Source organism: Quercus suber, unplaced genomic scaffold, assembly GCF_002906115.3.
Source record: "Quercus suber isolate HL8 unplaced genomic scaffold, Cork oak 2.0 scaffold_76, whole genome shotgun sequence".
Classification (NCBI taxonomy): domain Eukaryota; kingdom Viridiplantae; phylum Streptophyta; class Magnoliopsida; order Fagales; family Fagaceae; genus Quercus; species Quercus suber.
Window position 1 is genome coordinate 1,294,085 of NW_027069541.1, and position 17,347 is coordinate 1,311,431.

Below are 17,347 nucleotides of genomic sequence, written 5' to 3' on the forward strand. Positions count from 1 at the left end.
CCCACTGGTTAAACTTAGCTCCAGAAATCCTAACATTTAATGCAAAATACTCCAAAATCCCATCATGTGTCATATATTGCCCAAAGAAGCAAGGCAGCCCCAAAAGCAAATCTCCTACTTCTAGCTAAATCCTAGGATGATTAACCCTGATTCCTTGCCTCTGATCAGTCCTATGTTTTTTGGATTCTTGTTAATTAATGTTTCACTAAAACTCCATTATAAAAACATAAACACCTTAGCCCACAAACACACAACTACTCCCTCTGAAACTTTTTAATTGGTTGGTCATTTTGCTTGTAATTCAGCTCGCCTCAAGCTTACAACCCATTCCCCTTAACCCACACTCACCTAGCCTCAAACATTCCTTTCCTCTTTTGCATAATCACAGCCCATAAATGCCTCCCAATTAGTCATAAATAGCTCACTACTAGCCTTAACCTCAGCATTAATTCCATCCCACTCACTCAAAACAACCCACATTACCCTATTCATGCCTTATGTACTCATACTCCCCAAAATCTAGTTTAATACTTGCTGCACTAAGTTGGGATCTCTCTCTCCCTTCACACCATGCCAATTAATCCCTTTCTTCTTCCTATGGAACCTTTAATTTTTACTTTTTGTTTTACTATTGAAAGATATAATGTATTTGTAACAATAGAATTCTTCCCTCACATTGATGTAATGATGGCTGAAAGTACAATAAATTCACCTTATCGCTGGAGAATTTATCTTTTTGGACTTAAGTGTAATTTCATCCTTACCGCTAGAGAATTTATTTCTCTTGTACTATCAGAATAGGACTACTAACGTATTAATTAAGTATTGTAAAGTATTTTTATTGGGCTTTTGTTGCTGTTTTGTCAAGTAAAGCATTTGTTTCTTGCTTGGATGGGCTTGTCATCACACCGAAAGCCTTTGGGTACCATCTCAAGAGCTCATAGTTGAGTTTCGACTTGACTTCCCAACATTTTATTCAGAGGCATCAATTTCTCCCTCAACAAACCTCTTGCATGATATTTATTTGCTATGCACCACTAGCCTAGATGTGATACTATAGTGAGTTGTGGACTTGACCCCCTTTTATTTTGAACTTGGGTTGATTGGGCCTTTATTTATTAGCCCTTCCAAAAATCGACTCAAACATTATGTAACAACTATACTATAATTTCTAGTTTTTTCAAGAATCTTACCTAAATTAGATGGCTTCTTTGCTTTAACTAAAAATTAAAAGGGATAGAAGAAAAAAGGAATACTGAAACTTTTAATTTGATAGGGACTTTACCATTAACAAATTAGTACTCTAAACATTAGAGTTTGAACAATCTCAAATATCAAATTTTGAATTGATGGTTGAAAATATGAAATATTGATCATTGTCTTACTTATCAAAAAATAAAGTCAATTATTGTTTGATTTTTTTTTTTTTTTTTTTATAATTAAACTGAAGTCTCAAATTGATTTTCTCCTAGATTTCAAATGACAGCATCCTTTATGATACCTAATGTTTGCAGTTCAAACCTCTCCTCTACTCTCCCCCATTATATCTCTACTTAGTTGTGGGGATAGGGGTTGAGATTTTCTCCTGCTTCGAAAAATCAAAAGGTTGGTGCTTCTCTACAAGATGGTAACCGAAGTGTTAAAATTCAATTACCTGTTTAGTCCTTCACCAAACTTACCATTGAGGTCTTGCGATTGAAAGTCTATGGTAGCATTGAATATGACAAAATGATAATAATACTCTACTGTAATATAATCATGGTGACGATCTGAACTTTCAATATAACATTCCCTTAAATGTGGAATATCAATTTCATATTATTTGGAGAAAAAACTAACATTCTTGAGCAAATAATTATCCCAACTATCTTCTCTCAACGTTCTGACTTTAGATAAGTGCTTTTATAATTGAAATTTTTATTAAAAGATATAATTTTTTATTATTATTTTTAACTCTATAAAAAAGCTTTCTTTACTATATATGTCATTCTTACTTAGGGGTGTCCATGGGTCGATTAGGGTAAGATTGAGCCTAAACCGCAACAACTCAATGACATCAGGTTTCCTGCAGAAAAACCCACTGCCAATTGCAAAAACCCATGGGTTGAGTAGGATCATACTCAGTGGACGACGGTTGGGTTAATCAAAGCCGATGAAGATGTTGGTGAAGGTTTTGCTTAGTGGCGGCCTATAGTTTGAGTGAAAACCACTGGATCTTTGCCAAATTTAAGCAAAAATCACCACATTTTCCTTGAATTTAAGCAAAAACCATCATCTCATAACTGGATTTGAGCAAAAACGAATAGATCTTTACTAAAATGAACAAAAACCATCAGTTCTTTGCTGAATCTAACTGAAAACAACCATTTTTTCATTGGATCTGGGTAGATTTGACCTTTTTTCAATGGTTTGGTCGGTCGAATTGGGTGGCTCAGGTTTTGGAGAAGGCGACCGCCAACATTGGTTGTTGAAGTTTAAGATCTGCCACTGACTGCCTCTCTGCTCGGCTCAGACAATTTTGGTTCAGGTGGCTTTTAGTTGGATTGTATTGTTAGGCCTCGATTGGGGATGTATAACACTATTCTTATGTAAATTGCACACTACTAATAAGTTGAAAAACTAACTATCTAAAAAAAATCATATTATTTCACTTTTTGTTTATAAGACATTGCAGAAACTCCATAGATCGATAATATGGTGGATTTTGGTTTTACGTCATAAATCTATATTAATGACTTCACCGTAGGGTCATATTTGAGCCCTTTTTTATTATTTATTTTTTGATATTGACTTTATAAGCTAAATGGAAGCCACATATTTCTAGGATGGTTAAATGTAAGAGCATTCACATCAGTCCCTCTAAAATCATGTAAAACACAGTTTTTACACATTTTTTCTCAAAAATGCTCTCCATCAGTTCTTCTAAAATTGTATAAAAATGTGTATTTCTTTACACGAGTTACAGTAACCATGTGAATATACACGGTTACTGTAACTTGTGTAAAGATTATTTTACTAATTCCCGTTTACTCGTTCTTTTCTCTCTCTTTTCCGACTCAACAAACTCAGTTAACTAACTTCTCATTTTCTTATTTTTCCTAAGATGCACACAATCACATCCACACACAAACACATCCACATAGACAAATCAACGCAGAGATACACTTGCTTAAAAAAAAAAAAACACACACACACACACACACACACACAAAGATACACAAACACGGAGATCGGTTTCAGCGTGGTGGATTGGAGCTCGGAGATCGGCTAAGATTTGGTGGTGGATCGGAGTGGTGGTTCGGAGTTGTGGCATTTGGTGGCGTAGATCAGCTGGGAGATTAGATCGGAGCGTGGATCGGAGCGGCGCTCGGAGATCGATTTCAGCGTGGTGGATCGAAGCTCGGAGATCGGCTGAGATTTGGTGGTGGATCGGAGTGGTGGTTCGGAGCTGTGGCATTTGGTAGCGTAGATCAGCTTGAAGATTAGATCGGAGCGATGCTCGGAGATCAGTTTCAACGTGGTGGATTGGAGCTCGGAGATTGGCTGAGATTTGGTGGTGGATCGCAGCAATGGTTCGGAGCTATGGCGTTTGGTGGCGTAGATCAGCTGGGAGATTGGATCGGAGCAGTACTCGGAGATCGGTTTCAGCGTGGTGGATCGGAGCTCGGAGATCGGCTGAGATTTGGTAGTGGATCGGATGCGGATGGGTTTTGTGATTTGGAAGAGGAAGGCCAGAGAGATGGGTGTAGAGAGAGAGAGAGAGAGCAAGAAATCAAAAAATGGGTAAAAAGAGAGAGAGAGAGCGCGTATTTAAGAGAGGTAGTTAGAGATAAATAATAAAAAAATAGAGTATAATGAATATTTTATTGAAATATCTTGTAAAATAGATGAACTGATGTGGGTATTTTGTAAAAGTGAATGTGTAAAATATAAAAAGTAGGTTTTTAGTATAAAAATAGATGTGTAAAATACACGTACTGATATGAATGTTCTAAAGTGTATAAATACAATTGTAGTCTGTCCATTCCCAGTGCACATTAGCACACGCCCCTTATAGTGCGCCGCATTCACAAGTCCATGCTATTCTAAAATCTAAAATCTAAAATCTAAACTAAAACAAAGTCTAACTAGAATCAAAGGGAACTTCTGCGTTCCAACTTCCTCGACTTCGATTAGTACTCTGTTGTTCCTCTCCCTTCTTTCTTTCTTTCTATATTAACAAATTCTTAAACTTCTTCTTTTCCTTTTTTATTTATATCCAAAACTTGAAACCCCCTAATCCAATACTTTATATATATATATATATATATCTCTCTCTCTCTCTATCAATTTCTGGGTTTTTTTTTTTTTGGAGAGAACAAGCAAAAAAAAAAAACAATGGGTACAGAAATACCAGAAGGAACGTTACAGAACATAATGGAGCAAGAGTCTCTGAAATGGGTATTCGTGGGAGGCAAAGGTGGTGTGGCAAGACCACCTGTAGCTCCATCCTCTCTATCCTTCTCTCTAGGGTTCGCTCCTCTGTTTTGATTATCTCCACCGACCCTGCTCACAATCTCAGCGATGCCTTTCAGCAACGTTTCACTAAGACCCCCACTTTGGTCAATGGCTTCTCCAATCTCTACGCTATGGTACTCTTTTTCCACTTCTACTTCAGTTTTATTTATTGGGGTTTCTGGGTTTTTTTTTTTTTTGGGTGGGTCTTTAAATGTCGAGTTTTTGATGAATTTGAGAGATACCCAGATTTCAAATTAACTTTATTTGGTTGAATTTCATCTTGATTTGACTAGAATGTGGTTCTATTTGATGGATTTGGTAATATCCTGTTCTGCTTTTCTATAGCTTTATGAACTACTTGTAGAAAATTTAGATTTTTTTCCTCTTTTGATTATGTAGGATAAATTCTCTTATAGAGTGTTTCTATGCAATGATGAAGACTGCTGGTTTGATAATTGCCATCTGAGTTATTTGGGCTTTACTCTAAGGGTAAAACTTAAGTACAGCCCCTTAGGTCCTTCAGTTCCCCAATTGATTGTATTGACTAGTGCGTGAAAATAGATTTTTTTTTTTTTTTTTTTTTCCTAATGACAATTAACTTTTCAATCACGTGGCTCATTGGTCAATGCAACCAAATGGTTGAATTTAATTAGGGAACCTAAGATACAACACTTAAGTAACTGTATCTAAGTTTTATCCTTATTCTAAAAAAAAATAAGGATATACCTGAACCACCATATTTGGGTTTATATATCTTTACAAAATAGCAATGTACTTGCATTTTTATCTATTGTTCATGTTGTCTTTTTAGTGAGTTAATGTTTGGATGTTGCGTGTATAGATTATGTGATCTCATTCTTTAGGTATGGTCCTTTGTAGGAGGTGGATCCTAATGTTGAAAGTGAGGATGTGGGCAGTTCTGATGGAATGGATAGCTTGTTTTCTGAACTAGCAAATGCAATTCCTGGAATTGATGAAGCTATGAGCTTTGCAGAGATGCTAAAGTAAGAGTCTTGTTTCCTTTTATTTGATTATATTGGACCTTCCAAATTCATCAGGTCATTGTGCCTCACTTCAGTTTCAAGTGTAACTGAGAATTTTTATGTTCACTATAGCTTGTACTTGAGTAATGTCGAGGTCTTGGTGGACTCCAATTTTGATTGAGATAAGTAGGTGATTGGGGGTCTTGGAGGACTAATGTCTGCAAATAGGCTTTTCATTTGTACCAATTATAGGCATTCATCAGCAGTTCGCTGCTAGTGCAAATATTTTTGTGCATTTGTTAGAGTTGAATAGGCTAACCATTTCAAAGATAAGGTCTCCTGAGGAAGTGGCTCTTCTGCCATTTAGTCAACATTTTATTGGTTGGTTGATCTATTGAGGGGGTGAATGCAATGATACAAATTTTAAAAGTTTGCTTTAAAACTTGGGTTACATTACCATGATATTGATCCTTTTCTCACTTTATGAATTAAAGCTATCTTCATAGAATTGGAGTCTTAGACAATTTTTAGGTTGTAAAGGAGAAATTTAATTTAATATTTTATTCAGGTTGTTTGCAAGAGACCTTGAGGGTAACTTCTGTTAACCATATCCAAGTGTATATAACATTTTGTAGCATATAAACTAAAATGAAAATGAAGACATTAAGCATATTTATGTGATACATTATTTGCTAGAGTACCCAGCAGGTAACAGCCTGCATCAATTTTGAGTGGCCTATTGATGCTTATGCATCTCTTCTTTTTTGAAACAATCACCCAGAAATTTGTGCTCTTTCTTTGTGGACTTCTTTTAAATGCTGTTAACCTACTTAATTTATTTACATATATTTTTCTGATTTACCTGCGTGGACTAACTTCTTGCAGATTGGTGCAAACAATGGATTATTCTGTTATAGTATTTGACACTGCCCCAACTGGCCATACACTGCGGCTGTTGCAATTTCCATCAACCTTAGAAAAGGGTCTCACGAAAATGATGTCCTTGAAAAATAAATTTGGTGGCGTAATCAGTCAGGTATGTTCTTTGTATGATAGAGCATAATCCTACTCTCTCAATGAATTTGGAACTATTTGTGGTGTGTATGGCACAGAAATCATTGGATTTGGCAACCTGAATTTTATGTATTCTCCTTGTTGTGTTAGATACAATTGTTCTGAAATCATCTCTAAAACCAGACCCCTTTGCTGGGCATCTTTAACCATTTCTGCTGCAATAATGGAAGAGTAGAAGTAGGTCAGGTCGCTTTTGCAGTTTCTATTGTTAATTGTTAGGGTTGGAACGACGCAAACTCCTTACTTGCACCATCCCTTATGTGTAAACTTCTAGTAGATGTGAATTTGGATTCATTACTTTAAATATTTATTTTGCTTGTAAGCTAGAAATGGTTCAGTTTATAGTATTGATATATCTTTGTTGGTGATGTTAATGATGTAAATAGTAAGCTTTAAAATTATTCATGGCAGATGTCCCGCCTTTTTGGTGTTGAAGAAGAATTTGGCGAGGATGCAATTCTGGGAAGGCTTGAAGGCATGAAAGATGTGATTGAACAAGTTAATAAGCAATTCAAAGACCCAGTAAGATCACCTTATTCATATTTCATTTAAGCAAACTCCTTACTTGCACCATCCATTATGTGTAAACTTCTAGTAGATGTGAATTTGGATTCATTACTTTAAATATTTATTTTGCTTGTAAGCTAGAAATGGTTCAGTTTATAGTATTGATATATCTTTGTTGGTGATGTTAATGATGTAAATAGTAAGCTTTAAAATTATTCATGGCAGATGTCCCGCCTTTTTGGTGTTGAAGAAGAATTTGGCGAGGATGCAATTCTGGGAAGGCTTGAAGGCATGAAAGATGTGATTGAACAAGTTAATAAGCAATTCAAAGACCCAGTAAGATCACCTTATTCATATTTCATTTACTCTTCTCTATGCTAAATGATGATCATTTCATTATTCTTTTTTGCAGATTTCCAATTATTTCTGTTGAATCATGTATGTTGTGAAATTTTATAAAAGTTGAAGCCAGACTCTAAATGCTTAAGGTTTTTAAAGCTAGGGTTCTAAATTCATCAAGAGGGATGTGTGAGCTATAGTTTTGAGAATGGGTATGGAGGGCTGGAAGATTATTAGGCGGAATAGGAAGTCTAATGAGAAATTTGTATAAAGTGCTTAGGAAGCTTTTGTTATTATTGTTCATGAGCTTCAGGGTTCAAGTGAGAGTCTAGTGGTAATGGCATCCTTTGTGGTGTCCCATGTATGTCATTCAAACCCCACCTCCCCCTCCCCAACTATCTACCCATAAAAAAAATTGTTGTTCATGAACTACAAAGTTCCTAGGCCAAATATAAACTTAAAATGGATAAATAAATAAACTTTGGATAGTTACATCAGCTGCATAGATAAATTACCTCCTTCCCCATCTCAGATTTTTTTCTTTTTCTCTTTAAAGATCTACGTGATCTCAGAATCAATTATCATTATTGTTTTTATGAGCATTACTATAGGTCAAGTGATGTATTACTCATTGTTGATATTAATGGGAATTTATTAACTAATTTAACCATCATTACATTCTTTCATCAATAATAATCTGATAATCTTTACAAGAGGGAAATTGAAACTCTTGGAGAAATAAACTATTGGAAGCACAACGCTGTTGTAGATATCCACTATACAAAAACTGTTTCCATGATTTGGTGTGCCCTTTTTATATAATCAATACAGCTATTTATTACTTATAAAAAAAAGGGTGTTTTTTGACTCAAGGCTTCTTGCAGTAACAACGAAGCATGATTTGCAATTCTATTGAAGCATGATTTGCACCCCTCTGGTGCCTGCAAGCAGTTGCATTAACTATGGGTGTGAATTACTTTGGCATTTTTGCTGATATTTTATCCTGTGGCTACTTTCTCCTTTGTAGTAATTGCTATGTTTAGGAAGTTAAGGTGTTTTAATGACATCAAAATTGACCTTTTACTCAGTCATTTTGAGGAGACTTAGGGCTCGTTTAGTTTGGTCATAACTTAGTTTTCATAAGTCAATACTCATAACTCAAACTCAAAACCCATAACTCATAACCCAAACCTCTCCTTATCTCAGAAACTCCAAAATTATTGTTTGGTCACATAACTCACTTTTTGCCACCATAACTCATATTTCAGAAACTGAAAACACCAAAATTCTATTTTTAGTTTCCATCATCCATCACTCAAACATCGTCCAAAAACCAAGCCAAACAATATTTTTTCAGTGGGACCCACGTGTTTTGGAAACTCAGTGATGAAAACTGAGTGATATCACTCAAAATCATGGTGATCCAAACAAGCCCTTAAATTCAATGAGACATTTGAACCTAATGATCACTAGCTTGCGAATTGCTCAAAGCATCAAGATTTAAGGTTCAAATAGTCATTAGTCATTACAAGCTAATACACTATATAAATGTAAAAGATGCTTTTTTTTTCTTTTTCTTTTTTTTAACTTTTTTTCAAGTTTTTGGTTCTTTATTGATATGATTTCTGGATAAATGATTTTTTTTTTTTGGGATCAGCAAGTGAAGAGCTTTATTAAAGGAAAAAGTATAAAAATATGTTGTTGCTACCTTACTTATCAAAAATATATATATGTTGTTTCTACTTTATCTAATGTATGCTAGACATGGTTCTCCCTTATGTTTTCCTTCTTAAATCTAGAGGAGTTAAAAGCACCAGGACCTGTGAGGTTTATTGTAATTTTATTTGACTTGCCAAAACTTAATCAATCAAATTTGCATTTAGTTTCTGACTGTTTTATAGTTATTTCTGAAGCACTTGATCTGACGTTCCTTGTTAATTATGACTCAAAATTATATTGAATGACTGATTGTTTTGTAGTTATTTCTTAATGCACTTGTATTTCCCTGTTGGCAGGACTTGACAACCTTTGTCTGTGTTTGCATTCCAGAGTTCCTCTCTCTTTATGAAACAGAGAGACTGGTCCAGGAACTCGCCAAGTTTGAGATAGATACACACAATATTATCATTAACCAAGTACTTTATGATGAAGATGGTGAGTTTACATGTTCTCATACTTCATTTTACCTTTGGAATAATTTTTTTATTATAACAAGAGTTATAGATCTATTGGGCTCTTTCCTAATTGTAGACGTAGAATCCAAGTTACTCAAAGCTAGAATGCGGATGCAACAAAAGTACCTTGACCAGTTCTATGTGTTGTATGATGACTTTAACATCACCAAGCTCCCATTGCTGCCAGAAGAGGTAATTTACAATGCCAAAAAATTATAAATCTTTAAAAAGAAAATATATTATTTTGAAATCATCTTTTCACTTGTCATACATTAAACAATCTTATCAGGTGTAGACGTATGGTCTAACAGGTCGTTAATTTTCAAGACTATTGATGATCAATTCCAAATGATTTTAGATCGAACTTGTGGAAAGACATGATGTTTCTATTTTTTCCAACATTCATTGCTCTAAGTTGAACTCATGTCATTCTTACACATCTTTTCTCCAAATTATTACCAATGCTAATTGCTGAATTTATTATATTTTCCTTAAATTTCTTGCTTGTTTCTTCAGGAGGTATCCTCCTGGCTTGTGAATTCTTAGTCGATCATCATACCAAACTGAGAACCTAAATCTGAAATTTAGTAATTCTAGATGGGGTGTAAAATAATTATTTTTACTTATTATTATTGGCCCTTTTGACATTTTTTGATTTGTAGGTTACTGGCGTTGAAGCTCTGAAAGCATTTTCATGTCATTTTCTGTCACCATATCAACCTTCCACCAGCACAGTGGAAGCGTTGGAGAGAAGGGTATCCACACTAAGGCAGCAGCTGCAAAATGCAGAAGCAGAACTAGAAAAACTGAGAAAGGGAAAACAAAAGGTCTGATGATGCTCTGGTCAAAGTATGGCCTCTGTTGCATTTTCCTTTCTTCATTCTTTTCAAGCGACAATCAGGTGGCACCATACCCCGCTTTATGCTGCCAAGAGAAGTTCGTCTTCTGCTTTAGTTTTGGTTAATGTTTTCTGTAGCTTAACTGATTTATAATTTTTTACATGAACCTTTCAGATATAATAAATGGTATATTTTACTTTCTTTGTGTGTTACACCCAGTGACAATGTGACGTATCAATCATGTGATCGATGTGATCAATGATTTTGGAAGTATGGTTCGTTTATGATTTTCTTATCTTATCAAGAACTATCTCTACAATGGTAAATTCCTTTTCTTTTTTTTCTTTTTTTGTGGTGATAATTCCATGGTCGGGAGTGGTGGTATTTGAACATTCAACGTCTTCATTGGAAACACATTTTTCTGTGGCATTTTGTTTCTCTCCTATTTGTATCTTTTTTAGGATTTTAATAAGAGAACTCATCCCATTTCTTTCATCATTTACGGAGCTGAGACCAAGACACTTTAAAAAAACAATAATTTCAAGTTTTGAAGCTACATAAAAAAATGTGCTCCTCCCACGCTTGTTCTGTTTTGTCAAAGTGGTAGGAAGGAATCTTTGAAGGCAATTGTTTTCTGTTACGTAAGTAATGTAGTATAGCCTTAAAAAATAAAATAAAAATAAATAAAAGCAAATTAATGGTGAGGGTTATGCTATACTTAAAAAAAAGAAAGCATCAGGAATGCTCTTATATTTCTCTCTTAACCCTTCTAGGTAAATAGAAAGAGGATCGCTTGTGAGTTGTGAGTTGAAAAAAAATGTTAAAAATTTCATCGAGAAAGAGAGGCTTGGAAATTTTGCGGCTTGAAAGAGCAAAAGCAACCAAGATGGATATCCATTAGCATAATCCTTGTAGCATAAGTTACAACTCCAAAGCTTACTCATGCATCTGCCTTTCTATCTTTGATTAAGAATCAATTGTTTAGGAAAAGAACTAGGACAACTTGTCATATTTTATGGAACAAAATAAAATATAGGTATGAATGAGAGAAACCAACGAGTTTATGTTCCTTTTAATAAAATTTGTGCTCCATTTTGCTTCCTCTGAAAAAAAAAAAAAAAAATTTTGCAACAGCATATCCTAATAATTCCCGACTCCAACTCCACGTCGAACTGGATGACGATTTATTAGAAGAAAGATGTGGAAACGATTGGTCGCTATAAGAATGCTAAAATAAAGAATAATATCCAAATTTGGAGACATAAGTCAAGCATTGTTGAGATGGCCGAGTTGGTCTAAGGCGCCAGATTAAGGTTCTGGTCCGAAAGGGCGTGGGTTCAAATCCCACTCTCAACAATTCCTTTTCTTTTTTTTGTAATTCGAATCCCATCTATTATTATTCCTGGAGGAACAATTTTACATTTTAAAAACTTCTAAAATGACTTGGTAGTAATTTGTTATCTTGATAATCCTCTTTCTAAAGAGTTTAGTATTCTGCATGGTTAATCAGGTTGGATTGCAAAATAGTGAAAATACTGCAATCAAGAACAGAAGAAATCTTTTTTAAACTCTTTGACGATTTAGAAGTCACAACACAACACTGATACATTACCCTCTCTATTATTTGGTCCTTGTTTTTCCATTAGCAAGCCAAACCTTGCATCTCAACAAAATAGAGTAGAACCCATATTTAGATTCTGCTTTATCCCCCCTTAACCTCTTAACTTAAAGAACATTCACATCAAGTGCCAAAATAGCTAAAATGCTATTCGCGCCAAAAGTACTAAAAAACTCACTATTGTTGCTAGATGGTAAACACAAAAAACATTATTTAAATGTGAGAGAGAGAGAGAGAGAGAGAGAGAGAGAGAGACTAGAGTGGTAAAAGAAAGAATATTAAGTATATTAGGTATATTGTAAGTTGTAACGTGAAATGTTAAAATAAATAAAGTATATTTTTAAGTTGCTAAAAGCTAAATTTTTTAATAGATTTGATGTGAATGCTTTACATTAAAAGTGGACCCAATTTGCACTAGAATCTAGATTCACTGCCGCCTTAAAAAATCTAACTCCGAAACTCCAAACAGAAAGTCTATAATATTCTTAAATTATAGGCATTTGATCTCTTTCGAATTCTTAAGTTTACAGAGATAAAATGGAAATGAAAAACAGATCATTTCAACAAATCTACTTGTCAACAAGAGAAAATGGAAAAGAAAATGGGCAGTAAAACCAACAAAACAAACAAAACCTCTAATAACTTGTGGGGGGACTTGGGGGGGTCACTTTCCTGAATGCTTCAGTAATGAATATCAGCAAAGTACACAAACAAGGCTAGGATGCCAAAGCTCTTAATAATCTCATAATAACAATTACATTATCATCTAGTACACAACACAATCATCTCATCTAGATACTATCCACCATGCAAGGTTGAGATGAAAACCACCACATCCTTCTCTTCTAGGGTTGTATCGAGCTGCCCACTTAGCTCCCAATCACAATCATTCACAAGGACAAGAACACCAGGTCTCCTGCAAGACAAACAAAACCTCTACGTGTTTAATAAGGATGTTTATGATGATAGATTGCATTAATTATCTTATAATCCTCTCCTTTCTCCAGGTACTCCCCTTTTTCACATCACTAATATTCATCACCCTAAAAGTGTTATTACCCATATCTATTTCATAGCAAAATTCTGGGGTAAACTACGGATCCTCAACAGACTACTCAAGATCAGCAACATGTATTCTTTTCCGCCTCTCAAGTGACTCTCCCATTTCATTCATAACTACAATTTCATAGTTTTGGAGTGTATGTGCACACGCCCACCTTCAAGATTGAAATTTAGAAGCAAATTTAAACTTACACAGTATCTCCTTTCATGAACATTTCAGGCCTCTCCTTGATCAAATTGGTATGAACCCAACCGAGCAAATCTTTCATTATTAACTGCCAAGTGCAAAGATAAACACATTGTGTTTGCTCAATTATCTCACACTTTAAGCTTGTAGGAAAGCATCTGTCAAAACTACAAATTTACCTTTTCTGCACCCTTTGCCATATCAACATTGACATTATGGACCTTTACAGAGTCACAGAGAAGCTCTAATCCCCCACTGCCAATAAAATTAACATTGCATCCATTCCAATGAGACATAAAGTGTAGACAAAGATTAAAAGCAATCATGTACAAAGTTAAAAATTGGAACATGATAAGTAAATTGATGTCATAAAAGAACCTAAGACATGCCCATATGAACCTTTTAACTGAACACACTGCACTGCTACAGTACTTGCAAAATCCCAAATCTTACAAAACAAAATACCCATCAATTTTTTTTTTTTTTTTGAGATTACATATATTGAAAATTTGGAGAATAAACAAGTGGATTTCGTTTATTATGCAATCTTTTATCAGTAATCAATAAACACTTGACTGAGAGAGTGAAAAACAGATTAAAGACCAAATTTTTATTGAACACTAAACAAAAAAGGATTCATCTTGACAAATTCATGTTAACCTTAAAACTCTCAAACTTATAAGCAGATTGAAACCAAAAAGAGAGAGAGAGAGAGAGAGAGAGAGAGAGAGAGAGAGAAGCAGTTGTTATTAAAGTCATATGCCCAGGTTTTGATGTAAGATTACAAAACAAAAGGAGCAATTACCCGAATTCGAGAGTGAGTTGCATTTTTTTGAATTTTCTCCTGTGTTGCAAAAATTGGAAACCCTAGAGAGAATGATTTTTTTTGTATGGACGCGCGCCCTTGTTGTAGTGTAGGATCTAGTCAGATAAGACGGCGTCGTTTCTCGACCCTGTTCCAAACTAAGTTCACTTGCTCTATTTGGGTTTAATGCCAACCTAATACGACCCGACGTACCTCCCTCTCTCTCTCTCTCTCTCTTCACGTTATGTGATTTAGGGTCCGTTTAGTTCTCGTAAAATATTTTCAGAAAATAAGTAATTTTCGGAAATGCTATATTTCGGAAAAGGAAAATATTTGAAGTGTTTGGTTGTATTATGAAAATTGTTGTGGAAAATATTTTCATGTGTTTGGTTCTATTAGGAAAATGCTATTTTCCTACCATTTTTTCACAATTTCCGGCAACAACAATAGCAGCAAATTCCAGCAACAACAACACCACAACAACAACAACAACAACAATCAGTTCATCAAAAAAAAAAAAAAAACAGCAACACAAAACCCACAAAAAATCCACCGTCCACACCACCGCAACGAAAAAAAAAAATCAGAGGAGGACGACGAGATCGAGAGGGCGGCGCGATCGAGACGACGATGAGATCGAAGATGATGATCTGACCTAGAGAAGGACGGCGCGATCTCGCAGGCACGAACTTGGCGCCGTGATCGCGATCTTGGTGCGATCGAGAGGGCGGCGCGATCTTGGCGCAATCGGTGACGAAGGAGGCGACGAGATCGGAGACAAAGGAGGCGACGAGATCAAGGACGAAGGAGGCGACGGCGACGAGGATGGCGATCTGACCAGCGAGGACGTGCTTCAGGTGGAGTGTGCTTGGGCTCTCTCTCACTCTCTCTCTTCGGGTGTATTTTTCTGGAAATGCTTTGAAGGTAAAATAAGATTGTAAATTGGTTTCCGCCTGGGGAGGGGTATTTTATGGTCAAAGGTGAAATTATTTTCAGTTGACCGAATTTTCCTAATCAACCAAACACCCAAATTTTACGGAAATGGTTTTCCGGAAGTAGTTTGAAGTCAAAACAAACACAGCCTTAAAAAAAAATACATTGTCAATCTATCTTCTTCTTTTTTTCTTACAAATGGTTTTATAATAATATTAATTCAATAAAAATTATTGAGTCATGTAATATTACTTAGTCTATATATACATATATATTAATAGGTAAAACTCAGAGAAAGTTCAATTAGAATTTGAAATTAAAATCCAACTTTACGCTATGTGTCTAAATTTATGTTATAAGAGTCACACCATAATTATCTGCTTAAGTTTTTTAATCTTTATTCCAAGTGAGTTAATGAATGCAAAATACTAAGAATCTAATATTAATGAACCATAAATTTAAAATAAATAATCGCATATACTCAATACAAATCATCATACATCAAAGATCACCACGCATTCAATCTTATTAAAAATTAGAAGGAAAAAAAAATGATCATAAGTAGTATTAATTTTGGGTAATAATTTTAATATATGACTAATTAGTTTACTTTTTAAAAAAATGACTAATTATTTATATTCTTATGATATAAATTGTGTTTAATTTTAAATGTATTCATACATATACACGTGTTACATGCTATTAAAAAAAATTGACTAAATTATATATTTTTATAATAAAAATTGTGTATAATTTTAAATACATCCATGCGTTTGCATGGATTATGATGGGGATCAATCAAGTATAACCCGTCCTTGGTTGTCATCCATGGACTTGATCACATCTAAGGAAAAATCACAATGGAATGACAAAATGCATGAACAAGACCCTTCATTAATAATAATGAGATCTGCCAAAAAGAACTTGTCCATGGACGACCATGTCATAGACGACCATACCCATGGACGACCGAATTGTACTTAGTAAATTTACAACAAATTCTCCAAGAGTTCTACATAAGCAAAACACAACACGTTGCTTAATATGTGGAAGGAATTCCATACACTTCATTCCACATACTCCATTTGCTTCATTAATCACCAATATCACCCACAATGATGATAGGTCCCAAACAAGTAGACCCATGTCAAACTCTCTATAAAAGGAGTAGGTCCCGTCTACCAAAGGTAAGTTCTAATCATCCATTATTTTTCTGTTCTTGTATCCTAGGGACAAAACTGACTTAATCGTCAAAGAGTCCTTGGCCGGGTCACACCGATCACTTTTGACGCTTCCTTCTTCCTTTATAGGATTTACAGCCATTGTCATAGTCTGAAATATTTTAGCCTACTGATTCTTGTGTGTCATCAGATTACATGCTAGTTTCACATAATATATCCTTCTCTCTCTCTCTCTCTCTCTCTCTCTCTCTCTCTCATGTGATTTTTTTTTTTTAAATACATTGTCAATCTACATTTTCTTGTCTTACAATGGTTTTAATAATATTAATTCAATCAAAATTATTGAACCGTGTAGCATTATTTAAAGTTTCACATAATATATCATTCTCTCCCTCTCTCTCTCCATGTGATGTGATTTAAAAAAAAAAAAAAAAAAAAGAAACATTGTCAATCTACCTTTTCTTGTCTTACAATGGTTTTAATAATATTAATTCAATCAAAATTATTGAATCGCGTAACATTATTTAAAGTTTCACATAATATCTCTCTCTCTCTATCTCTCTCTCTCCATGTGATGTGATTTTTTTTTAAATACATTGTCAATCTACCTTTTCTTGTCTTACAATGGTTTTAATAATATTAATTCAATCAAAATTATTGAATCGTGTAACATCACTTAGAGTTTCATATAATATATCATATTCTCTATCTCTCTCCATGTGATGTGATTTCCAAAAAACACATTAATACATTGTCAATCTACCTTTTTCTTGTCTTACAGTGGTTTTAATAATATTAATTCAATCAAAATTATTGAGTTGTGTAACATTATTTAAAGTTCCACATAATATATCCTATAAAAAAAAGTTTCACATTATATATATATATATATATATCTTATTTAATGACAAAAAACTTATTAAGTAAAAAGAAAAAAAAAGAAAAAAGAAAAAAGACTTATCAATTGAGCTAACTAAAGTGAATGCATAGCTTTAATCCTATCATCAAGATTAAAATAATGACATACAAAATTAGAAAAAGTCAGATCTAGTATCTTGAAGTCCTTACTAAAGAAATACTCTTTTGTAATTAAAAGTGCTTAGGGTTCAATTGATATTTCAATGGTAGTGACACTATTTGCGTTTCCC

General features: G+C 34.3%; 2 protein-coding genes and 1 non-coding gene across 3 annotated transcripts; 2 read left to right on the forward strand and 1 right to left on the reverse strand.

The window, feature by feature from the left end:
• Window positions 1-4,109: 4,109 nt before the first annotated feature.
• On the forward strand, window positions 4,110-10,753 carry LOC136067525 (ATPase GET3A-like). Its single transcript, XM_065773532.1, is given in 8 exon segments — window positions 4,110-4,462; window positions 4,465-4,631; window positions 5,377-5,501; window positions 6,366-6,516; window positions 6,966-7,076; window positions 9,416-9,554; window positions 9,651-9,766; window positions 10,237-10,753. Coding segments are annotated over 8 exon segments (1,065 nt in total). The 5' UTR covers window positions 4,110-4,377; the 3' UTR covers window positions 10,408-10,753.
• Window positions 10,754-11,688: 935 nt separating this feature from the next.
• On the forward strand, window positions 11,689-11,769 carry TRNAL-AAG (transfer RNA leucine (anticodon AAG)). The gene has a single exon. It is a non-coding gene; the product is annotated as a tRNA-Leu (tRNA).
• Window positions 11,770-12,640: 871 nt separating this feature from the next.
• On the reverse strand, window positions 12,641-14,218 carry LOC136067526 (ubiquitin-related modifier 1 homolog 2). Its single transcript, XM_065773533.1, has 4 exons — window positions 14,086-14,218; window positions 13,460-13,535; window positions 13,286-13,368; window positions 12,641-12,947 (listed from the first exon to the last, which is right to left on the reverse strand). The coding sequence occupies exons 1-4, from the start codon at window positions 14,106-14,108 to the stop codon at window positions 12,830-12,832; spliced, it is 300 nt and encodes a 99-aa protein (XP_065629605.1). The 5' UTR covers window positions 14,109-14,218; the 3' UTR covers window positions 12,641-12,829.
• Between the last annotated feature and the right edge of the window lie 3,129 nt (window positions 14,219-17,347).

What these genes read in the sequence shown, in the direction of transcription:
- LOC136067526 (XM_065773533.1), bottom strand. Translation starts at nt 14,108, where the DNA reads ATGCAACTCACTCTCGAATTCGG. An exon ending in CAACTCACTCTCGAATTCGG is followed by an intron (nt 13,536 to 14,085) that starts GTAATTGCTCCT and finishes TTTTATTGGCAG; the next exon opens with TGGGGGATTAGAGCTTCTCT. An exon ending in TGGCAAAGGGTGCAGAAAAG is followed by an intron (nt 13,369 to 13,459) that starts GTAAATTTGTAG and finishes TGCACTTGGCAG; the next exon opens with TTAATAATGAAAGATTTGCT.